Source organism: Dipodomys merriami, unplaced genomic scaffold (genome assembly GCF_024711535.1).
Source record: "Dipodomys merriami isolate MVZ:Mamm:240054 unplaced genomic scaffold, mDipMer1.0.p SCAF_9, whole genome shotgun sequence".
Lineage (NCBI taxonomy): Eukaryota > Metazoa > Chordata > Mammalia > Rodentia > Heteromyidae > Dipodomys > Dipodomys merriami.
In genome coordinates, this window is record NW_027206512.1 from 54,161,557 (window position 1) to 54,188,238 (window position 26,682).

The following is a 26,682-nucleotide window of genomic DNA, read 5'->3' on the forward strand; positions in this document are numbered from 1 at the left end:
AATTATGGATCCCTAATACATATAACCCTGGAGCTCTGCTTTTTCCTTCACCCAGTATGCAAACTAACAGTGTCCCCAAAGATATCTTCATGGAACCCTAGGTTCTCTCCGGAGAACACAATTGGGAATGACTGGTGGGTGAATGTTTGGGCCTGTCTATGTCAACCACGTGGTTGGTTATTGACATTCTCTATTCTCTCCCTTCCTTCCCTGGTCCTGGCTTACTTCTTGGTTTCTTTTTTTTTTTTTAATCAATAACAAAGAAAGGGGGCTGAGAAGGTGGCTCAGTGGTAGAATACTTGCCTAGCATGCATAAGGCCCTGGGTTTGATTTCTCAACACCATATAAACAAAAAAAGCCAGAAGTGGTGCTGTGGCTCAAGCGGTAGAGTACTAGACATGAGCTGAAGAGCTCAGGAACAGTGCCAGGCCCAGAGTTCAAGCCCTACAACCAACCAAAAAAAAAAAAAAAGAAAAGAAAAAGAAAAAAGAAAAGAACAGAAAAGAAAAGAACCAAGAGAGGCTGGGCTAACATGGAGGATGAGGGAGGTTGAATATAATTGTAATATTGCAACTATGTAAATAGAACAATGGAAACTGGGAAAGGTAGGGAGAGAAAGGTACGAAGAGTGACAGACGGTGAGATTGTTTGGAATACATTTTGAATACGTATGGGAAGGTAACAATAAAACACACATACCTTTACCCCATGTAACTAGCATAAGCTAAGAACAAACACTGAAATACTATATAATCTGCCAGGTGATGTTAAGCCGTCCTTAAGCAAATGACACATTTCTTTTGAATAAGTTTGTTAAATAAAGCATTGCACCTGACCATTCAAACATACTGAAGTCCAATATCATGTTTGCCACAAGGTTCAGAACACAACCCTATAATGTATATATTGTTTGTAGAAAATAAAACAGGCTTGCAGTAGTTAAACAAAGGTTAAGTGTCCTGTTGCTAGACCATTTTGATTACACAGTGATATTTAATACCAACCAAATGGCTAACTTTTAATACATGTTCAAATGATCACTTGGGGGAGAAATTATTCATGGTCACAGTGATGGACAACTTACCTAAACAACTGAATGAGATTTGCCCAAGTGGGTTCAATATCAGAAGGCAAAAGTGTATAGTAGAATGTTAATTTCCCTCCAGGCTTCCCATTCTCACTGAGTATCCTCTCACACATCACTGAGGAAGGCTGTGACATTTTTCCAGGAGCACCCTTCGCAGCAGGGCCAAGAGTTGTCTGGGCATAAGGGAGCAGAAGAGACTCCTCTTGGCTATTTTTTGTCCTTTAACCTCACTCCCTCAGTAAAGAAACCATGGGTCTCTTCTTGACTATATATAACACATCAGCGAGGGTATGAAGGATAATACAGAAGAAAAGGCTGCCAGGTTACACAAAGGGATCTCAGCAAAGGGCAGAGATTTAAAGAGCAACACAAACCAGGCAATGGTGGCTCATGCCTATAATCCTAGCTACTTCAGAGGCTGAGATCTGAGGATGGCAGTTCAAAGTCAGCCTAGGCAGAAAAGACTATGAGACTCTCATCTCCAATTTGCCAGCGAAAAGCTGGACGTTGGGCTGTGGCTCTAGTGATAAGAGTGCTAGCCTTAAACAAAAAATTTAGAGACTATATCGAAGCCCTGAGTTCAAGCTCTGAGATGGGTACAAAAATAAATAAATAAAAGGCAACACAACAAGAGAGCCAAAAAGGGATTAATGAATGCTAAGTGTTATACTGATCCCCCAAACCTCAATACTCAAATCTGCTTGCTGACAACATACCATAACTAGAATTGCAAAGAAATAATGAGTCAAAATGTGTGTGTGTGTGTGTGTGTGTGTGTGTGTGTGTGTGTGTGTGTGTGTGTGTGTGTGTGTGTGTGTGTGTGTGTGTGTGTGTGCGCGCGCGTGCGCGCGCGGCTGCACCTTCTCATTGGCTTTTTTTGTTCAAAGCTAGTGCTCCACCACTTGAGCCACACTTTCATTTCTGGCTTTTTGATGGCCAATTGGAGAAAAACGTCTCAAGGATTTGTTTGTTCCAGCTGACTTCAAACCCTGATTCTCAGATCTTAGCCTCCTGAGTAGATAGGATTATATGGATAAGCCAGCAATATTGATAGATCTTTTCAAGAGACTTTGGTTTTATCCAAATCTGGTGCTAAATCATCATTTAAAGCAACATTTAACATTGGGGTGGGATGAGGGAGAGATAAGTGGGAAATATGGGGGAGAGTCAACTGAAAAATTCACAAAACTGACAAAACCCACGGAAAGCTTCCATCAGGAAGGTTGTATAGAATACAAAGCCATCACTGAACAAGTATAAAATATGACTGTGTAAGAGTAAAGGAACACCAAAACAGATTGCTTACTATGTCAGCTGAGATGCACCTCTCTAGAAATCCATTGTATGAGAACAGCAGGCCTCCAGGCTGGGTGATCATGGTCAGCATGAAGACCAGTGATGAAAGTAATACACAAATCTGCCTTGCAGGGACTCTAATACTGCTGTTCAAGAATATTTAGCTGGGTGCTCACACCTGTAATTCTAGCTACTTAGAAGGTTGAGATCTGAGCATTGTGGTTTGAAGCCAGCCCAGGCAGGTAGGTCCATAAGACTATGATCTCCAAGAAACTACTCAGAAAAAAACAGAAGTGGCACTGGGGTTCAAGTGGTAAAGCACTAACATAGCACAAAGAGGCTCACGGGCAGTGCCTAGGCCCTAAATTCAAAGCCCAGGAATAGCCAAAAAAAATATTTAAAGATTAATTCCAGAAACTGGGCACCAGTGGCTTATACCTGCAGATCTCATGAAACTGAGATCTAGGGAACACAGTTCAGAGCCATCCTTGGCTGGCTACCAAAAAGCTTTGAGTGGATCTGTGGCTTAGGTGGTAGAGTGCTTGGGTATGAAAGCTGAGGGACAGCTCCCAGACCCCATGTTCAAGCTCCAAGACTGGCACAAAAAATAAATACAAAACATTAATTTGGAGGGGAAAACTGGAAGAGAGAAGGAAGGGTTGATACTATACAAACATAAATGTACTCATTACCAGAGTGATGTAACTGTTACTCCTTGGTATATCACCTCTATAATAGCAATTAAAAATTCACAAAAATATATTTATATATTAATTCTAGAATTTCCTATAGGCAATAAGTCAACCAACTAGCTCAGATAATGGATAGAATGCTAAGTCTACCCAGCCAGTGCCTTGTTTATATGGATAACCATAGGATAGGCTTTAGATTCCAATAATATACAATAAACTCTTATTCATCAAAAAGTCAGGAAATGGAGTGCTCCAGCTAATCAAATATTTTTTGTTAATTGTTACCACATGCAGAAGGATTATAAAGTTTTAAAAATGAGAATAAATTAAAATACACTTATCACTGAAACTAAACTGATTATAATTTAATCTTTCTCTAATTATTCAGAATGCATTTCAGGGTCATCAGGAGGAGCATAAATTATCAGAGCTTGATGACTATGCAGGAAGTCACAGTTTTTCTAAAATCCTAGCTAATCGATGCTGGGTAACAAAGACTTCACTGCAAAATAGTCATACTGGAGTATTTCTATGCTAGACATTTCTCTAGGAGATGAAGTCAGCCATTAATCCACTCCAAAAATAAATGTTTAGAGGTGTTTTAATCATATTGTTAGAAGCAGAATAACTTGCTCAAGATCCACAGCATCACAGGGTATCAAAGCCAGTTACTTTTTCGTTCAGTGTTGTATTTTTTGACAGTGGGGTTAGAATCAGGATATCATGATTGCTAGAGATCTTCTACCACTTGGGCCAAGCTCCAGGCTCTTTTTGCTTTTAATTCTTTTTCCTTATAGGGTCTTGCACTTTTTTCCTGGAGCCAATCTCAGACTATGGCCCCTAGTAACTGGGATCAGTTACTAGGAGGCACAGTACCACCATATTTGACTTATTGGAAATGAAGTCTTCCTGACATTTTCTCTAGGCTAACCTTGAAACTCAATCCTCTTTATCTCTCCCTTTTAGATCCTGGGACTACTGGCATGAATCACTACACCCAGTCCTAAAGCTAGGTTTGAAACACAAATCTCTTTTCAAAGGACAGGCTCTTTCACTAGGTCAAATCAGCAAACCATTGTTATTAAAAGTATTTCCTGCCAGCCAATCCAAAATGTATAGCCAACCATTTTCAAGCCATTCTCAATATTGCTCCCACATATTCATGAGGACAGCAAAGTTGGACCAAGAAATATTTTTGGAAATATATTTAAACAAAAGACAGACTGACGAGACAAAAGATCAGGAAGAAAATGTTTGAAGAGATTAAACCAGCAAGATTCCCTAGGACTATTAAAAAGGCTCTACTAGGGTTGGGAATGTGACTCAGTGGTAGAGTGCTTGCCTAGCATGCATGAAGCCCTGGAGTCAATTCCTCAGTACCACATAAACAGAAAAAGTCGGAAGTGGCTTTGTGGCCCAAGTGATGGAGTGATAGCTTTGAACAAAAGAAGCTCAGGGATAGTGCCCAGTGCCCTGAGTTCAAGCCCCAGGACTGGCAAAAAAAAAAAAAGGCTCTACTATTGAAGATGTACCCTTAAAATAGACTTATTTAACCTTTTGTTGTTGTTGTTGTTGCTTGTGGGGCTTGAACTCTGGGCTTGGGTGCTATCCCTCAGCTCTTCAGCTCAAGGCAAGCTCTCTACCACTTCAGCCACAGTGCCACTTCCGGTTTTCTAGTGGTTTATTGGAGATAAGAATCTCACAACCTTTCCTGCCCAGGCTGGCTTTGAACCGTGATTCTCAGATCTCAGCCTCCTGAGTAGCTAGGATTACAGGTCAGAGCTATTGGCACCCAGCTTATTTACTTATCTTTAATGTGGTGATCTCGTTCTTTCATAAGTGCTTATTTTTAGCTACAAAATATGTTTCACTGGATTAGTGCTCATAAAAATATGGCTATTTAAAATTAAGATTTGGGGTGAAATCTAATGAATTACAGTTGTCACGTCTGAGAAAAAGTTAGCTTATCAGCAGATCTAATGTATTCCTCTTCCCATCCTCTTCTTATCATCTACTTAGTTATTCCCAGTAGGTCCTTAATGTTTTTTTTTATTGTGAAAATACTGTACAGACGCTTACAATTACATGGGCAAGATAATGAGTACATTTCTTTTTTTTTTTATATAACAGCTGCTTTATTGATTGATTGATTGATTGATTGAGCCAGTACTGGGGCTTGAACTCAAGGCCATGAGCTCCCACTTGACTTTTGTGCTCAAAATTGTCTGCATATGTGGTGCTGAGGAATCGAACCCAGGGCCTCATGCATGCAATGCAAGCACTCTACCACTGAGCCATCTTCCCAGCCCCTGCTCATTAATTGGAGATGAGAGTTTCATGGACTTTTCTACCCAGGCTGACTTTGAACCTTAGTCTTCAGATCAATGAGTACATTTCTTATCAAGCATTGTAGCCTTCTCCTTTGTTTCCCCTTTCCATCCCATCCTCCCCTCACCCTCTCACCCATCCCTCCTCCCCCCCACACCAAAGTTGTAAAGTTAGTTTTTGACATAACGACTTGTACGCCTCATTGTATAACTCCTTAATGTTTTTATCTCATATCTGTAAGGCTTTTTATATACTGTAACTCACTGTAGCAGTTAAAATTCTTCACAGTTTAAATGTTTTTTTCTTCCTCCATCCACAATGGTTTCATTCATCTCTAAAGCAGAGGTAGTGTCTCCAATAATGGTCTTTCCCAAACAAGAGGGAGATTGTAGTTAGACTTTAGAATTACATCAAATATGATGTGGACTCATTACCCAGTCTTCTCCACACATAGGAGACTTTGGTTTTGAGGACAGGACCCTGTTCAAAGTGATGGATATCCTCCACCATCCCTGCTTAGAGCATTTCCAGATAAACCTGAAGAATAAATTTCTATTCCAAAGCAGACTATTTCCATCTTTAGCACCAGGCTGATTGTTCATTGTATTGAACAAAAAGCTACCTAAACAGTAACTTGAAGTAAAAAGCAGCTCTGCCTAGAATAAAGTATGCTCAAAAGTCAGAACAGAAAAAGCAGACTTCCCCATGTGAAGTCTACACCCAGAATCATAGTTAGATGGCAATTTCAAAAATGCTGCAGTTTGATTCTGCTTTCTAATTCAGGATCTTGCCCAGGGACAAAAGTTTCATGGTCATGTTAAATTGAAGGAAAGTTAAAATTCTCCACGGCCTAACTGAATTAAAATATGCATTGTTGGCAAAGTTTGGGGGTGGGGTGGAAATCATACTTAACTGTCTTAGAACTTGGTGCCATAGTGGTGTTTAAACAGATGTCATATCCTGGGAGGTTGTAACTGCTGTGGAGTTGTTCAGCTAGTGATTTCAGACTCCGGCTTTGAGAGGATTTGTTCATCTGATTTCTTCTGTGAGATTCTACATTGGGCACAGAGTGCCCAATGGGTTTTCAGAGTGAGGTTCCTTTTCAGCAAGAATGAACAGATGAGGAAACACAGATTGAACATCAAGAAATGTTGCCTAGAACCTCAAGCAAAACACAAGGAAATGGTATACTGGAAAAGCAAGGTCTAATTTTATGCTCATAGAAGAAAGGCATTAAAATTCATATTAAGTGGCTGGATACAAAGAATAAAGAGAGGTAGCTTTTTTTAAGACCATTAATTACAATTCATTGTACTTAATTTGATAGCATAAAGAATTATCAACAGTTCTAATGAAGTGTGCTCCAGGACCTACCATTCCAAAAAGAATAGAATCAGATGATTCTAGAGCTGGTAGGATCCTAAAATTCATGTGATTCAACTCCTTTATGCTCAAAATGAAGAAATTGAGGCACAGATATATTAAAAACATTTACATAAAGTTTAAAGTGTGGATTATGTATGTAGACTGTCATCTCAAACCTATTAAAACTGTAAGAGTATAAACATTACTCAGGCATAACACAAAAACAAGTACAGCTTCTAGTCTTCCATGCTTCACAGACAGAATGGAGGGCAAAAGTTAAGTATGCCACTGGATGGAAATAAGGGGAAAGATATAAAAGATGTTACCCCCTCTTTTGTTTTATTCTCCTACTATCCCTTCATGGCCCCACCTTTCCAACTCCTCCCCACTCCCTAAAGTTGTAAAGTTCATTTTCAACATAGTGTCTCATGAGTATCATTGTTGCAATGGGTATTCCTGTATCAACAAGAAATGTACTCATTACCTTACTCATACAACTGTAATCTCTCTGTACAGCATCTTTACAATAAAATAAAATAAGAAATAAAAGATAGAGAAAGGGCATAGCTCTGTTAATACTAGTTCTAATTTCTGGCTGACTTTGTGTGAGCTTGGCATACACACACACACACACACACACACACACACACACACACACACACACACACACACACACACACATAATTTTGTGGGATACAAATACTATAATATTTATCCATGACTTTTCAAATTAAATAGATACAGCTGCCATAGGATCTGGCAACCCCACTACTGGATGTATTATACTAAATGAAATGCAATCCAGATGTGGAAGGGATTTGTGCATGTTCATGTTCATTGACACAGTGACAATAGCCAAAGTGGGAAATCTCCCTGCTGGACAATCCACTCTCAACAAATGAGTGGATAAGGAAAACGGGGTGCGTATACACAGTGGAATACTATTTAGCCTAAAAAAGTACAGAAATGATGTCATTCATGACAACATAGAGGTCATTAAGTGAAATATGTCAGTCACAGAAAGACAACTACTATTTGGCATTCTTCATATGTGTAGTCTTAAACAGCTGATCACAGTAGAGAGTGGAATGGTTGTTCCCAGGAGCTAGGAAGTATGAGGGTTTGGGGAGTAAAGGTTTCCAGCTAAATACAAGACACCAAACCTATGGTACATCCTGATAACTACAGTTAATAACAATATATTTACTGTATTCATAAAAATTGCTATGGTAGATTTTGGTTTATTTTTGTGCGGGTCCTATGGCCTGCAGGGGTCCAGGGCCTGGGCACTATCCCTGAGCTTTTTTTTTTTTTTTTTTTTTTTGGCTCAAGGCTAGTGCTCTACCATTTGAGCCACAGCTCCATTTCTGGCTTTTTGGTGGTTAGTTGGAAGTAAAAGTCTTATGGACTTTCTTACCTGGGCAGGCTTCAAACCACGACCCTCAGATCTCAGCCTCCTGAGTACTATGCCCATAAGGATTCCCTTAGAGGCATGAGCCAGTAGCACCCAGCAAATAGAGTAGATTTTAAGTGTTCTCACAACAACAACAACAAAATTGGTAAGTACATAAGGTAATGTATTCATTAATTGTGTTAAATTTAGCCATCCCAGATGTTTCACCTGTCTCAAATACAAGATGCTACAGTCAATAAATACATTTAATTCTTTTTGTCAACTTAAAGAAAAATGACCAATCTCCACAGTTCCATGCATTAGCGCCCCCTAGCAATTCTTGGTCCCAGCTTTCATGTCTCATTCTTCTTCTGTGTTCTAACCAGGCTCCTCTTCACTAGCAGCCATCCTTAGCAGCTGAAAGCAGCTTTGCCATGGTTACCAACATAACCCCTTATCCATCCCACCCACACTTGCCCAGAGCCGCCCACGTGATTTTCAGATCAGGCCGTTGAGCTATGTTCATAGGGGCCAAGGTGTCAATAGGAAACAATAGATCTGCTGGTGCGAATCTACATTTGGGTATTCAGGTCTCTCTTCTGAGCTTACAATGGGTTTTTAATTGGTTGGTGTTTCTGAAAGGTCAATGTATTAACTTTGGAGACCTTAATCCTTAGGATGTTTTTATGCACATTCAGAGAAACACAGGTGCTTAACACATTTTGTCCAGTTAAACAGGCCTCTGTGATCTGAAATTGGCATAGGCAGGTGGCTGCCAGGTCTGCACTACTTTGGGAAATGGATATAGTTCTCCTCTCCAGGGTGTCCAAGGGAAGGAGAAGGGGGACAGGAAGGAGGAAGCTGACAGACAACAGCAGGGGGACTCTGTGCTCAGCATCTTGTCTTGGTGGTATATCCAAGCTGCAAGATTTATAACCTTCTTGTTACAATGTATCAGCTTCAACACTTGCAGTGAAGTCTTCAATAACTTCGATGACATCTTGCTGAGGGGTTTTGTCATTAAAAGCCTAAAGCTGGTCATTAACAAACCTTCTCAGCAATCATCTACCGCTGTGCTAACTCAGGCATGGATCTAACTGGAAAGTTGGGCTGGCTCAGAAACTTTCCAGGAGGCTGCACTTTTTTTTTCTGTGCAGGCTAAATTTCTTTAGGGAAAGAAAATATAGTTTCCAACCATTTCATCATTTATTTCTCATTATCTGTGGGCTATGCCTTTTCTAATAGACTCAAGCAAATTCAACAAACATGTGTACAAAAGTACTATCTAATAGGCTTGGGGCTTGGGGCTGAAGATATAATTATGAAAAATACAGCATTAAGTCTTCAGAGGGCTTAATATATACATATATATATACACATATATATCCTTACACACAAATATATGTACATATATGTGTATATATACATGTAATGAATAAGATATATATATATTTAGTAAAGTAGAAGATCATGTTCATTTTCCACCACCCTTTAGAAAAGAGATGCTTTCATTACCCTATTTTAGAAAGTAGATTACTGCAGCCTTATCCATTTAAGAATTTTCCCCAAACCGTTGGGGTCCTGAGCAACAAAGTCAAATCTCAAAACGCATGTCTTGTTTGACTTTAAGACTGTTGATCTACTCCAAATAACAGAACTGGACCAGACACAAAGCAAAGGAAGCCCAGAATTCCAGATGGAGGAAAGACCATAAACATACATCTGAAGGGGGACGTATGCTGGATATACATGAGAAACACTTTGGGCACAGGCCAGGACCTCTTTCAGGGGAGTTTATGTAGTTAGTGGAATTTTTTCCTTAGGACAAACCTACCCTAGCTTCCTGCTCTTCTTCACCTGGACCGCAAGAACCATAAAAAGGGATCCATTTATAAGCATTTATATATGAAGTCAAGTCCAGCTGCTGGGCCTGGTGTAACAGCATCAATATTAATTTTCTGAATGCACTAAAGATTCATATGTGGAAAGAAAGATTTGGCTGGGCCGGGTGCCAGTGGCTCATGCCTGTAATCCTAGCTACTCAGGAGGCTGAGATCTGAGGATCATGGTTCAAAGCCAGTCCAGGCAGGTAAGTCCGTGAGACTTATCTCCAATAAACCACCAGAAAACCGGAAGTGGTGCTGTGGCTCAAGCGGTAGAGTGCTCGCTTTGAGCTGAAGAGCACAGGGACAGTGCCCAGGCCCAAAGTTCAAGCTCCATGACAGACAAAAAAAAGAAACGAAAGAAAGAAAGAAAGAAAAAAAGAAAGAAAGAAAGAAAGGAAGGAAGGAAGGAAGGAAGGAAGGAAGGAAGGAAGGAAGGAAGAAAGAAAGAAATATAGATTTGGTTGGGTGCTGAACACTGAATCAAAAAATATACAAAAATGTAAATGGCCAAGCCATTCTCCATTGCTGGACAGCTGCTTCTGTTGCCAATAATTTGATGTTTTACCTAATCTAGTCCCCTCTCAGATGGAAATGATGAATGGAGTAGATGCCTTTGCCTATACACAGTTCAGACAGAAGCGACCAATGACTCATTATCTTGAAGTGTGTCCCCCAAAAAGCAACCAAAAAACATGCAGACACGGGGGAATATGCTCCTATTCCAAGAATAGAAGACAACAACAAAAAACCCTTGGACTAGCATTTTTGTGAAATAGCCAGGAAAACAACTTGGAGGCAATTGATATATTTGTAAGTGTGCACATTTTTACTGTAAACATTACCATTATGTGATAAGCAATTGATGCAGGGATGAGGAAGATAATCACTAATAAAATGAATCTTTATAACAACTCTATGAAGAAAAGCATTATTCCCCCAATTATATACAAACTAGGAGTTAAGACAATTTGACACAGGTCCTTTTCTGAGTAATTTATATAGCAGTGCCAGCTGCATTATAAATTATTTCAAGGTGTTTTTTGACATTGCTTTACTCATATCTGTATCTATCATCATAATTAAAATATGACCTATTTAAAGAGGTTTAAGTACAATTAAACAATACAATGTTTTTTAAAGCACTAGCTGATCACTCTCTTTTATAAAGTGACTTTTTAAAAATCTCTCTCATTTTTTAAAATACTTTCCCGAAAGGAAACAGAAATATTAGCTTCCTTTTTCTACTGCTCCATTAATTGCTGTAGGGTTTTACCTGAAGAGATCAGAAAGCCCTCCAGGCAGACACCATTGATCCAACTCTAGTGTCATTAGGTGCCTGTCCACATGTGTGATGTCAGAGGGAAGAATTTGTTCCTGGGAATCACAAAGCCATCATCCATCTGACACCCTAGCTTTTGGTGGGCTTTCCACCTGCAGGGCTTCTCACAAATGTCTTCCTTGGCCTGTTATTATTTTTTAATTGCTCACAGGATGCTTCTTACTCGCAAATTTCTTGCCAACTAAGATCATCAGTGCTACCACAAAGGAATCTCAGGAAACTGATTAGTAATTTCAGATTCGCTTTTTGGATGTAAGGTAGGGTATAGGCTATCAGAGTTTCATCCCAAGGTCACGGAATCTACTGGTCCTTTCGGAGACAGACAGTATAAGGCTACTTCCAGAGAATATATTTAAGAACAAACGTAAGAAAATAAGTTTTGTGTAAGATAAAAAAAGAGCACTTTGGTGTAGAAAGTGTTGAACTAAGTAAGTGAATGTGGTGACACATGCCTGTGCTCTCAGCTGCTTCCGAGGCAGAGGTAGGAGTATTAAGATCCCAGTCCTGCCCAAGCAAATTTAGCCAAGACTCAATCTGAAACCCAAAACTAAAAGCAAAAGGACTGGCGCATGGCTAAAGTGGTAGGGTGCTTGCCTAGCAAGCATAAAAATTATTGAACTCACATATCACACCAAATACCAAAATAATCAATAATAATTTTGATAACATACATTCTGTCTTGTTCAAATATCCCTAAGTAACGTTGGGTTTTTAGCAAATGGCAGCCTTTTGAGAAGCCAGTTCCCCAAACTCTTATGCTCCAAGTGACAGAAAAAGGAAAATAAAAGAACTTATTTAAAAAAATTGTTATAAGTAAAATGCCTCTCAAAAACATGCATACTGCTGGCTTTCAGTAGAAACGAGTCAGAGGCCCAAACACCATCGGGAAATTCTCCCTTAACGCCCAGGTGCCTCCCTTCTCATGGTTTCTAGCCTTCTGTGGCAGTGCAAAATGAGTGATGGCCTATACAGTTGTATCCTACCACCACCAAGATCTAAGAGACAGATTGCTTTGTCCAAGTTCTGAATTCCAGAAAGAGCTGAGACTGGCTGAGTTCATGTTATGTACCTACATCTGGACCAATTAATTATCTATTGACAAGTGCTACATTTTATCCTGACTGTTGTAACAATGTAGATGGGGGTGGGTAAAGTGGATAGCTCCTAGAAGGGGATGCATTAATAGGAAAAAGTTCTAAGATGGAAAAAAAAGCCTTGGTGTCCATACAAGAACATACAAAACACATCAGCCACTCTAGCTAGAAGAATAAGAATCATGTACAGAGGTTCTCACTATGCACATTTTCATACATATTACAAGACCATATATATATTAAAGAAAAAAAACAAAATGTCATTAGTGGCAATAAGCATAAATAGTGTATTGTAATTTTTCCGAAGAAAATACAGAACTGTCAGTAATTTGGATGAGTAATACAGTGGTTTCTCTATTAAGCCATCATTAGGTCCAATACGTATTTAGTGCATCCCACCCACTGCATGTGACAGCTGAGCAGCACAGACCTCTGTCATTCATCCTCAGGATTGTATAGCTAGCCGAGTGCTGTAGCTCTCCATTGCTGTCCAACCTGGTAAGAAACTATAGTACCACACTGCACGAGCCCAGCCAAAGTTCGAAATATAAAATTCAAGATTCCATGAGTAACTGAATGAATGCATATCATTTTACACCATCAAAAGGTCAAAAACTCCTAAGGGAATCCATCATGATTTGGTGAGGCCCTGTACTTTCCCCATCAAATTATTTAAAGACAATAGAATTTCAACATGAAAAATGGGATCTTATCAATGCTATTTTCTTTCTTTGCCCCTAACCCAAATCTCACATTTTCTATTCTGATGTTCGATGTTTTTCTGTTTAGTTTGACTCTACCATCCAGATTTTAGCATGGAAAATATTAAGGAGAGAACACAGATATTAAGAACATCAATGACTTAGATGAGTAAAACAGTTGCTCCTATATTAAACCATTAGGTCCAATATGCACTTAGTACTTTTAGCATGACACAGTATAAAGTACTTAAAGTTATTTCAGATGGCAATAAAATGCCCTTCCATGATTAGCAATAAACAGAGTGCCAAGCTAGAAATGAAAAAGGACCAACTTCTATTTTTGTCTCTTTTCCAAAGTATACACAGACCAATTTTAGAGAAGTCATTTGTGCTCCCTGTATCCATCCATAAATCCACTTGATAGCCTATCAGTCCTTGAGCAGGAGACCTGGGAATCTCAATGGGCTGACTCTGAACAGGACTCATTTGCAGGAAGAGATGGAGAGAAATATCAGAAAATTAAAGCTAGCCCTCCCTTATCAGAAGGTGAATACCCACTCCAAAGAAGAATCTATGGTGTATGTAATACAAAAGAATTGCTTTGCAGGGACCAAATTGGAGGAATCCAATGGCCCTTTGCCAATTATTTCTAGACCTCAGTACAGAATTTACTCCATCGATTTCAGGTTTTACAAGGAGGCCACTATGCATTGCTTTCCAGAAATCCTTCTAACTATTTCTAGAGTAATACTGAATACTTTCAGGAAAAACAATTCACAGAGCCCTCAAATAGAATAAGACATGAGTAAGGATTTTATGGTGATGAAAATAAAGTCTTATTTTTCATTGGATCTTACTGCTGTGATATGACTATTTTATAAGGAAAATGAATAAAACTTAGAAAGTAAAAATGTTCCAAAAATACTCAAAAAATGCTAAATGAGTGAGGTGATGAGTTGACTAGTCTGAAAATATACACTATCAGCTAACTTTATTCCCTTTCACTTGCCTTCAAATATGAAGAGTATCAATGGTGTTAAAGAGTTGTGGCAATGTTGTCTTGAAACAAAATTTATATATTCTTTCATGGCAAACATTGTTTTTAGCTGGCTGTGGTGGTATCTACCTGTAATTCCAGCACTCGAGAAGGTCAGGCAGGATAATCATGAGTGCAACAAGACTGGCCTGCACTACATAAGGGTCCAGCTTCAGTGACATCCTAAAACCCTAATCAAAAACAATAAGCAAAAACCCTATTTCTAACTGAGCTGCTTAGATGCAGCTTAAATGCAAAATCCATTGATGGGAAGATTCATACCACTGCAAGTTTATTACACAAATGCTAAACTGGAGTCATTTAAAAATGCTATTAATTCACTCTTTGGTGGCAAGGATATTAAAATATGCAAATACTCATGCTATAGTTGATCAGTGCTAATCTTTTCATAGCAACTAATGTTTTCTCCCAATAGACACCATCCCTTCTTTTTTAACCTTCACCCAGGAGTCACAAAATGTTGAAGAGTGTCACTTTTTACTTTGTTCAATTTCAGAAGGTGGGACTTAGACGAATTCTCACCTTCTCCCTTCCAAAAACCACCCTCTCCTAATTACATGCCTTTACACTAATTTACATGAATTTCAGTTCTTGAAATCATTGGTCTTTGCTGAATGCAAATAAGCACATGAGGAAATTATATTAAGTTTGCACAATTGATCTTTCATCATTTCAAATGGTACCTTTGAGCAGTTCCTGAAATGTCTGTCTGAAATACTCCCAGCGCTGAGTGTCATCAAGAGATGGGGGGTCACACTGAGGAAACCCATTTTCCGTGATGTAAATTACAGGGTTATTATACATATCCTAGAACAAGAGAGCAGAAGTTTTATTCCAAACAGATGTTTAAAAAAAAGCTCATAAAATCAGGTGCAATACCCTCTATCTTCTTGAAGCTACAACCCCAAAACTAGTTTTCATCAAATTGCACTGACCCTATTAACTTAATTTTCCACACACTGACCTTTTATGACTAACAATGGAAAAGCAAAACTGTGCAAATGTCCATGAAGACAGTAAAATGACTCTTATTATAATGAGAAGACAGAAATATCTTTCTGCCCATCAGCATCTGCTCATTGTCACTGCTCCTTCACCCGTTGGTCCTGTGGGCAGGACTTTCTCCTCCCCCAGAAAGGCAATAACTTGAAATTTTAATTTCAGCTACCTGGATGTCATCCAGCATGTTAAAGACCTAAAAAGGTCCCAACCATCTCCTTCCGTAAAATTCCTTTTATATTCATAACTGTAACACAAGCTTGGAAAGTATGTCCAAGCTACATCTATAGCCAAAATAGATTTTAACAACGAATTCTGAACGTGACCCCTATTTCCAAAGTCAGATAATTAATCCTCATCAACTCAAAACAAATAGACATGCCTAAAGCCTTCCAAATTCAGGTCCATATTCATGAGTTCATATGCACATGTACCCAAGCCTTCACATCTTAAGATGTACACGAACACATAGATCACCGATGTACCTTAATATATTTCAGGAGCTTACGTATCCCCCATGGCACCACGTAGATCCAACCCACACCCTGCCACGAGGGATTGGGGAAAAACTTGATCTCCACGTCCTGAAGAAAGCCTAGTGCTCCTTTCTTGTTCTCTTGGTGCTTGACTAAGCGAGATGTATAATATTGCACAGCAAAGAAATCGGCAGTGCCTTTGATCATTTTCTTCTCTTCTTCTGTGAATTTGGGAAGTCTGGATGATGGATAGCCTTGCTTTTTACTCATGGAGGCAATCTGAGACTTGACAAGTTTGGGGTAATCACCATCAATGAATATGGGTTTAGCAAAGAAATCCAACTGGAAACTGATTGCTCTTTTAACAGCTCCCTGATCAGGCACTGAATTGGGATCTGCTGGTTCTAACCAGCAACAAAACAATGATAAGGAAACCATACCTTTTTGTTCCTTTCGGAATAAGGAATCATAGCTGTGCCAGGATCTGGCATGAGCCTTAATCAGGTTGTGAGCTGCCTGGTAACCTCCAGTCCCAATGTGAGGTATACCAGGAGCAAAAATTCCCATGTCATATGCCAGCACTGCAAGAGTATTGGGCTCATTTATGGTGATCCACTTCTTGACTCGATCTCCAAAGGTATGGAAACAAAACTGAGCATATTTATCAAAGGCTTCAATGATTGTCTCTGACAACCAACCTCCTTGGTCTTCTAAAGCCTGAGGCAGGTCGAAGTGGTAGATGGCCACAACAGGTGTAACCCCATTTGACAGCAAATCATCAATGATCTTGTTGTAATAGTCAATCCCTAAGGGAAGAGAAAAAGAAGAAGAAAAATGATTTTTGGTGTGTTTGGCAATACATTTTAAAAGAAAAAGGATCAAGATGATTCTCGTTTAAAATAAGGTTGACTACTTCTTCAGTATAAATTAATGGAAGTCTAGGAGGAAGCAGAAAGAAATCCAGTGGGAAGGAGGTTTAAGTCAGATGATATAATGGGAAGACACTTGTTCTGAAGAGAGATGCTTGAGCAAGGTGCTCTCAACATTATGAAATGCTCACACTGTAGAGGTCATTTTCATTTAGTTCTCTATATACTCATTTTTTGTGGCTTATCCCTCACCCCCAACACAAGCTCCATAAGAAAAAGATCCTTGACTCTCTAGTTCACTTCTGAATTCCCAAGGCCTGAAACACTATGAAAAGTAAGTCAGATAATTGTTAATATTTGTCCCCAGCCTATTAGCTTCACAAGTCTTGAAAAGGAAACTCAGTTAGCATGAAAAATCTACAATCATCAAAGCCAAAATAGCACTAGTATGCAGTTTCAGTTACTCTGGATGCTAAGAGAGAAAGATCACTTGGGTCAGGAGTTCAAGGCCTGCTCTGGTTAACACAGAAGACCCTCACCTCAGGGAAGAAAAATCCTAGAAGGTTCCAAACACAATTACTCAGAGTCTTGGGACATTGTGATTTGCTTGGTGATTTACTCTAAAATTCTGACAAAGTCCATGGAAACACACACACACACACACACACACACACACACACACACACACACACACACACACACACACACACACACACACACACACACACACACACACACACACACACACACACACACACACACACACACACACACACACACACACACACACACACACACACACACACCCCTCAGCTGGTTCTTCTAGGACTACACATATGAAAGAGTTCCTTTAGGACAACTGCAAAGTTTAGAAGAATGACATTAAGTTGAAGATGCTCTGCTTCAGAAATCAAGGTCAAGAAGATATTTGGTCCACCCTTGTAAGACTCCAGCTTAGAACTGCTCTCAGTTTGATGTTTTAAAAGTATAGTGGGAACTGGAGTCTGGAGTTCATATCTTCTTTTAAGATTGAACTGTGGTCTTTAAGCCATCACATGCTAGCTCAGCAACCATAGGCAAGTTACCAGATCTCTCAGACCTATCCCTTTCCAGGCTGTAAAATGTATATAATGAGAGATATCCATTCTTGACCATTGTGAGAGTTTAATGAGTTGGTAAATTGAACATGTGTACAACAGTCCTTAACATATGGTAAGGACTCAGTACAAATTAGCTATCATTCTAACAATAATTATTGTTATTTTGGTATTAGTACCATCTAGGCTGATGTTGATTAAAAGATGAATATAAATTATTCAGAAAAGGCATGGAGAAAAGTGTAAGAGCAAAATCAAAAATGAATATGCAAAAGGCCAAAGAAGATGTAAAAGTAAAGACTACTCAAATGAGAAAAAGAGGTGATTTAACTCAAGCTTGTTGTAGCGAGAGACTCAGCTGCTATCACTCACATTTGACAAAAACTCAAAGGCAGTCAGAAAAAGGGAAAGGCTTATAGGCTACAAAAGGAAAGCTGTAATCATGCTCTGACTCAGGTTGTTGGCACAGGAAGCTGGAGGAAGGTTAGCTAGAAGTGAGTTATCTTCTGTAATTCATTTGGGGAACGTCTTTGGCTTTTTCTGGTGGGTCTTGGGTTGGAAGCAAGGCTGTACGTAGCAGCCTGGACTGCTTGCTATAAAGGTTGTGGTTTAGCTATCTGGGCTTCCTATATGGGTTACTGCTTTATTTTCATATATTGCCTGGCCATTTTATATATATTCTTTCTCTTAAAGAGCTCCTTCTGGGAACTGAAAGTTTGATATAAGGATAGCATGGCACTCATCAGAAGTGGAGGAAGACTAAAGAGGGGTAAGTATTGTAAACAGAAGTGAAACTATGCAAAAAACACATTATTGTTCTGCCTGTCTGTTTTGAACACCATCTCAAATACTTTGTGAACTTAAACACAGTGGAAATCATACATGATAACTCCATGTTTGAGAGACATATCTTAATGCTATTTCAAACTTGGTGGGCAATATAACTCCTTCCCCTCCTAATCATGTCCATGCCCTAACCTGTAGAATGGGTACACAGGTTATCATATATGGCAAAGAAGAAACTGTGGGCAGATGCAATTAAGGAAAAGACCTTGAGATAGGAACCTTCCCCTAGGATGTTCAGGTGGACTTAATATAGCCACATGAGTCTTGAGAAAGTAAAACAGAAAAATGGATCAGAAGGATGCAACAGCAAAGAAAAGATGGGGTGAAGAGCAACTTCAGAGAGACTCAACCACTGTTGCTGACTTTAAAGATGAAGAAAGGTGGCCACAAGCCAAGTGATGCAGATGTCCCTGAAAAGCTGAAAATGGTCCTTAGCTGAAAGCCAGAAAGAAATGAGAACCTCAGTCCTTCCATCATAACATGCTGGATTCTGTCATAACCTGAATAAGCCAACAAAACAGACTCTCCAAATTCATTCTTTAGAAAGAAGCAGAGCCCTGCAGGCACTTTGCTTCAGTCCTAGAAAGGCCCATGTCAGGATCTTTATTTTTCAATGAAAGAACATTCCACAAAGCCATCTCTGGACTTGCATTTTTTTCCTGTACAAATGTGATATCAAAAATTGTATGATGGATAACATTTTATTGATATATGTGAGTTTTCTTAGCGAACTCTTTCCATTGACTTTGAATGTTGAAATAATACTAGCTTTTGTTATTGAATGGATGTCATGGTTTTGCTTAATCCTAACTCTAAGCTCTAGAATAGGCATCTTTGTTTCTAATAAACATCTGAGAAAACTGTTATCAGCGAGTCTTAGTGTCATCAAATGGAACTGCCAGTGTTTAATCCCAATCTCTCACTGGAAGGGCTACGCTGACCCCTCTACAACATACCACTAATTACATATACTAATGTTCCTGAACCAGAAATACGTGACTCTGTTTCACTAACCTTAGCATTCACCTCCTGAGACCTAATCACAGTATCAGATCCTGTTTTATATTCCTTTTTGGAGTAGTCATTAATGATAGCCAGAAATACAATTCAAGCAACATAATAATCATGAGGTGAAATGAAGATAAATAAAATTTAAATAATAGAGCATTGCATAATTAATATTTAATATCCAAGAACTGAGCACTTGGCTTCTGGTTTGTATAGTTTATTTGATTTTGTAATGAAACTTTTCCATAAGGAGATAGAACAGGACATCAAAGAGCAGATCACCTCACTCAGTCACCTGAAAGGATCATGGATTAGTCACCTGGCCTGTCTCCACCTAAGTTTACTTGTTTGTGAAAGAGCATTGTTTATGGTGCTGTCTCATGACTTATGTGACCTTGAACTGAGAACAATTTGTCATTACGCTTTTAGTTTTATCTAAGGCTGGTACTTTAACCCTAATGAAATCTCAGAACAAACATGTATTTTTAAATGATTATTAGTTACCAATTTAGAAATCTTAAACTTTGAGAGGTCATATGGACCTTTTTCTGTTTCCAAATGATTATTTTAAGAATTCAAACCTCTGTAGATTTCCTTCATCATGGATACTGTATTCTCTGCTTTAATACTCTGAACATTTGTCTTTCCTTTGTCCCATCAACTGTGTCTGGGAGTGAAGCAGGATTATGTAGCATAAATAAATAGGTGAGATAGGGGCATAACTCAAGTAAGTAGAGCACTTTCCTAAACAATAGAAGAACCCAGTTCAATTCCTAGTGCTCCCTGCCAATAAAAAAAAAAATAGGGAAATTGTTTTAGAATAGGAGAGGACTACAACCTGAAGAAATAATGCTCCCACTTAAAATTTTAAAAAATTACCTCTAACAAACTATGAATACTGTAATGCTCATGAACTTAACCAGTATCTTTGGTCTATGTCTCTCAAGACTCATATCATCAATTTTATTCATTGTTCTACCTTCTCTTATCACACTACCTATATTAGTCATTCACTGCTGCTATTATGAATTACCACAAAGAAATCAAAAAAAATTTATTATTTGGACTTCTAGAGGTCAGAAGTCCAAGTCTCAGTGTATTAAAATCAAGATGATGGTAAGGTCACTTCCGCCTGGAGAATGTCAACTAGAATACACTTTCTTAGCTATTTCAGAAGGCATGAGCTTCCTACATGTCTTCTTTTATAACTCTCTCCTCCATTTTCACCCTCATCTCTCCATTTTGTTGTCTCTTTTGGTCCTTACATCCCCTCTCTGTGACTCTGGTCCACCATCTTATAAAGACCCAAGAGATTACACAGGTAATGCAAGATAATCTCATCTTTGGATCCTTCAATGTAAGATTCCTTTTACTGGTGAGCTAATATCATCATAACTTCTAAGATTCAAGACAAGGTTTTAGGGAAGGGAGAAATTCAGCCCACCTACCATAATGCTGAACATACAATACAGTACAAGTTGGATGTTTGTACAGTAAATTTATTCATACAATTCCTTCTAAGTCTCTTATATTTTAAGTCTTAAAGTGAGCAAGATATTCTGCTCAAATATTTCTATTTTTTCTTTCCAAAATGCAAATCCCCTACTAATCACCTGAAACTTGTATTTGTGGCAGATAGGAAAATGCATTTGGACAGTCGAGAATGCAGAAATAGGTGAGTTCAGTTGAAAGCTCAATCTCTTCTTGTTAATCCCTGAAAATTTGACATTTGAAATGGAAAAAGCTATGTAACAATTTCACTTTGTAAAATATCCTTCCGGTTTGGAGATGTTCCAATCAAGCTTTAAAATGGGGAGTCAAAAACACAGAAAGCAATTCCTTGGAAAGGATAGTAATAAGGATCTCCTACTTCTTTGCATGCTCTTTGAGAAAATGTTTAAATGGAGAAAAAAAAATGATGGCCTTTCTGAGCGAAAACAGTTCCAATTGTTTCAACAGATCACTGCACAAGAATGAACAACTGCTTATTGAAATTCCGCCTCCTGGACGCACCTCCATTGCCCTCTTGTTCCGGGAAAAGTGTATAATATTAATCAGCTGTGTCTTTACAGAAGCTGAGGCAAACACAAAACAGTGCCCTGGGCAGGTGACTTCCACGTGAGCTTGGCATGAGTGACTTACCTTGCTCTTCAGGAGATTCTGGCACCTCCCTCTCCCTCAGCCTGACAAGGTATTGTGTCCCCACGAACCTTAAAAGGCTTATATGTTGTCATATCAATATAGGTCCACAATCTTAGGGAAAATGTTTTTGAGTTCTAAAAAGGAAACTTGGAGTATAGGTCCTAACAGTAACACCGACAATGTGTCTGGATCAGTATTCCTTTCCTTTTTATAGAGAAAAATACATAGTCTCATCAAACAGAATAACCCAACGTCATGCCATTCTTGTATAGTTACACAGCAATTCAAGTCAGCTTATACTTTCAGTTTTGTTGTAGAAAAAATCCTTAAATGCGGGGCACTGGTGGCTAACGTCTGTAATCCTAGCTATTCAGGAGGCTGAGATCTGAGGATGGAGGTTCAAAGCCAGCTCAGGCAAGAAAGTCTGTGAGACTCTTATCTCCAATAAACCACTCAAAACCCAGAAGTTGTGGCTCAAGTGGTAGAGTGCTCGCCTGGAGCTGAAGAGTACAGGGACAGCGCCCAAGCCCAAAGTTCAAGCCCCATGACAAACCAAAAAAAAGGAAAGAAAAGAAAAATTCCTTAGAGCCTTTGGAATCTTGGAATTTCAGATAAAATTTGGCATGGTGACCTGCACATTTGCATTCTCAACAAAATGTCATCATTACTGTCCTTAGAATGATTTCCTGATTGATACTGGCCTAGTATTAAGAAACCATTTACTGAACACATCCCTCCTTAGAAAGAATTAGACTAGGTTAACGAGATGCAAAAAGGAAAATTGTCTGCACATTAGGCTGTCTTATACCTGTTTTGTGAGTACTTAGCACAGTCCTCTGTGCACAGGGAATACTTGGTGCACTTTGCTAAATGAAATTAAACTCAAGGTGCTCATAATCTTACAGACGACATAAAAACAGTAACAACAAAGATAGATGCTATGAGGATAGAAAGAAAGAAACTTATTTTTAAGCAAGAAACTTTAAGGAAGAGGAAGGATCTATACTAGATCTGACCAGGAGGCTAGACCATTGCCAGGTATAGTTGGGAGTTAAGGAAAGGCCATTTGAAGAATGAAGAAGAATGTCAAAATTCCCACAGAGATTGATAAGTGCATAGTATGTTTAATAAATGATGGGTTATGGGCTTGGGAGATTGCATGGAGGAATTGCATGGGTTATACACAAGAGGAAATTGCAGCCTGCAAAGCTTTAGGGGTGAGTTAAGACCAAGGCCAATAGAACATGAATGATATAGGAAGGAGGCCAGGCTGTATATTCTGGCTTGCCATCACTAAATTCTTTATCTTACTTTGATTTAGCAAAAGATTACCCAAACAAATATAACTTAAGCCAAGCTTTAAGAAAATTGTTGTGACCGTATTATATAGAAAGAATTGAAGGACATAGAGTGAGAGAGAGAGAGAGAGTGAGAGAGAGAGACAGACAGACAGAGACAGAGACAGACAAAGACAAAGAGACAGAGAGACAGAGAGACAGAGACAGAGACAAAGGAGAAATAACCATCAAGTGCATCAGAAAGCCCTAGTTGAGAATAATCAACACCTAAGCCAAGAAAGGAGTAGAGAAGATGATGAAGGAATAAGGTATAAGCATAACAAAATGGACCATATTGAACAACGGAGAACTAGGAAGCAAAAAATGAAAAGATGCAAAGATTGCTTTTAGCGTTTAGACCTTGGGTCTATCCCAAGGTCTATGATGGTATCAAAGGGAAGAGAAAGTACAGATGATAACTGAGGAAGACAGAAAATTAGGAATTCACTTTTAACCTAAACGGTAAATTATCTTCTGTTCAAAGTCAAAAAGTACATGTGATATCCAGAAGGTAGACATTTAACCAAGAGCCATGAGTTAAGAGATACTCACTTCAGAATTGAAGACATTAAGGAACCACTCACCAATCCCCTCATTTTGCCTGGCCCTATTTAGAGGTGATTACCTGAAGGCTTATGTTTCATGTGAGCCCATGAAGTTGTAGCTTCATGTCAAAATGAACATGATGTTCATGAAATGAACATCACAATTGTACAAACTCACCAAAAAACTGTCCCTATGAGATGTAACACTGTCCCTATGGGATGTACACAATCATAGAATTTACTCATAAAGAAGCCCAGAAAGTATCTGGGCTGTAGAAAGTCTGATGAGGTCAGAAGGTATTCTCAATCTCACATTATGGAAGTAAGTACTCATCCTTCATTTGGGATACTTGCCTTAAAATTTATACTCAAGGCATCACACTTGCTTCATCTAGTCCTGGCCTTAGGAGTAGTATAAACTCTTTTCTAAGACAAAGTAATAATGTAGGACCATTATTAAGAAGCCATATGTTGTAGAACAGAGCTTGGCAAACTTTTCCTGCAAAGGACCGCATAGTGAATATTTTAGGCTCTACAGGCCATATGGTCTATGCCCCAACTACTCAGATCTGCCATTATAATAGGAATGCTACCATAGATGATGTATAGTGAGTGGGCATGGCAATGTTCCAATAAAACTTTATTTACAAAAACAGGTGCCAGGCCAGATTTGGCCCTCAGGTCTTAGTTTTCCCACCCTGTTATGTAAAAGGATATACCCAGACCTTAGGTTTAATTTCCATATTACCATTTTCCAAATATGTGGACTTAGACATACCCTTGGCAAACTAACATCATCATAATCTCTGCTGATTATGAGGAGTAGAGAAAACATGTGTTCAAATGCCAAATAAATAAAAGACACTCAATAAGGTGAAGAATGGCTCTTTCAAATACAAGATATAATAAAAGAGTAATAGTACACGTGTTGAATGCTTTTGATACATGGGCCCTGTGTTAGCCCTTTACAAAGGGTAAATTTATCATTTACTCTTCCAATAACTTTCTGGAGCATGAACTCTTGCAGCATTCTTTCCTACTCCTGGAAAGGCAGAGGCCCTGAGATGTTCAAGAGACACTTATACACATAGTAAGTGATGCAGCTGGTACTCCATCTCAAGCAAATGAACCCCAGGGATCTAGGTGCTAATCCTTACCATAGCTAATTAGCTCTACTAATTCAGCTCAGTTAAAATGTTCAGAACCCTCTCAAGTTTTTCAGAGATTTTTCACCCTAAGTCTTTATAGGATAACACAACTGAAAATAGTTTAGTACAACTTTCTGATATAGCTCTTCAAGTCATCAGTCAGAGAACAACGTATATAAATAAAACCTTATTCCAAACTCCCCTAGACCGGTCTCTTCCTCTTCTTCCTAGGAAGAGCTCAACAGCCAAGAACATCCAAAATATTATTGAAAGCAAATGCAATCCCATTTCGAACATTTGATCCTGTAATCACTCTAAAAACTTGTAATTTCAAAGCTACCCTGTAGAATAGCGCACTGGATTAATTATGCCAGACTGCAGCAATAACCTTGAATTAAAGCTGCAACCTTCTATTTTTAAGAAACACTTGCCTTTCTGGTTGATGAAACCTGTCGTCCCATCAGGTAACAGACGTGACCAGGAAAGAGAAAAGCGGTAATGAGTCAATCCAAGCTGTTTGATACATTTCAAATCTTCCTCCCACAGAGTGTAGCTGCCACAAGCGACATCACCAGTCTGGTTCTGGAAAACTCTCTCTCCTCCCTGATGGGTGAATGTGTCCCAGACACAAGGGCCTCTTCCATCTGCAGCCCAGCCTCCTGAGAAAAGGAAGAAAATGAAACACTTACACTCTTGACATCAACAGGCATATGTAGAATGTAAATATTTGTCACCAAAACAACATACCTCATTAACTCAATGTACCATATTCATAACTTTAAAATATGCTTTAAAGTAACACGCATGAGCGGGTTGTGTGCTTAGGTGTCCTTGATCCCTGAAGCTGACTCGTGGCAAATGAAAAATTATTGCAGAGTGCTTCTGCATAGCAGGCTTTCACGGTTCATTATCTGAAAATCTTTCAGCTGGTAAACAGAGGCAGTCACCAGTTTATGGATGCCTGGGTCAACATTCCCTTCTTGGAAAACTTTCTTCTGGCCATGATTATCATGTCTTGTGCTTATTTATCAGAAGTTGTAGGACCTTTGCTCTAGTCCTCAACACTTGAATGCTATCCTCCTGTCATCTGACATTAGAGCCTGTCGTGATCTCATCTACAATTGGTGGCGAGGCCTTAATTTCCACTGCTGATGATTCTTGCTTGTATCTGAAATGTATTCGTTCATCCTCCATTAATTCAACAAATGTCCATTTCAAGCCTTCTGCCTAGTACAGGAGATTTGAGGGTGTCCAATGCTCTCCCCCATGTCCTTGGGGAATGTACCTAACAGGTGATCGCAAAATAGCAACTGTAAAGCCCTGGACTTTACAGAAACCAGAAGGACATTTTTCCTACCATGAACAGAGTCAGAGGAGATCTCTTTCTGTTTACTGTTTCTGTAAACTTAACACTGGTCTAAAATATGAAGTCTATCAACTTAGAAAGTTAATGTGTAGAGCATTTTATTTTTGTCAGGGCTTTGTAGTTTAAGAGTAGGCATACCATATGTGATGATGGCACATGGTTACAATCTCAACTACACAGAAGTCATATGAGAATGACACAGGACTGAAGCAAGCCCTGGGCCAAAAGCACAAGCCCCTATTGAAAAAAATAACACAAAAACAAGCAGTGGGGAGCTGGGAGTGTTGGTGTAATGGTGGAGTGCCTCCTAGCAAGTACAAAGCTCTGTCTTCGAGCCTAGTACAGTAGCCCCCACCCCACAAAAAAACAAAATCAAAACACAACTTTGCTGAATCTGTTAACAGTTTGCAAAGACTGGTAAAGAAAGCATTTCTTCAATATATGTGCTACTCATCATAGAAGAGCCACAGTTTGTGCAGTTTAATCTGCGTTAACATTTTCTCTCTCATTTACTTAGGGCTGGACCACAATCAAAATGATAAATGAAACGATGGCTTATAATACTTGTCAATGTGGTATAAATACTCCCACTATGGCTAGTTTCTATCAAC

The 26,682-nt window shown here is 39.0% G+C and overlaps 1 protein-coding gene across 9 annotated transcripts in view; it reads right to left on the minus strand.

The window, feature by feature from the left end:
- Window positions 1–26,682, minus strand: part of LOC138820687 (cytosolic beta-glucosidase) — a 271,928-nt gene that overhangs the window by 213,551 nt on the left and 31,695 nt on the right. For all 9 annotated transcript variants that reach the window (XR_011369948.1, XR_011369950.1, XR_011369952.1 and 6 more), the window contains 3 exons: window positions 25,137–25,364; window positions 15,723–16,519; window positions 14,922–15,045 (listed from right to left, as the gene is read on the minus strand). Coding sequence is in view for 3 of the 9 variants with exons in the window: in XM_070012443.1 (XP_069868544.1) it covers window positions 14,922–15,045; window positions 15,723–16,519; window positions 25,137–25,364 (1,149 nt within the window). In the remaining 6 variants the exon portion in view is untranslated. The remainder of the gene's footprint in view (window positions 1–14,921; window positions 15,046–15,722; window positions 16,520–25,136; window positions 25,365–26,682) is intronic.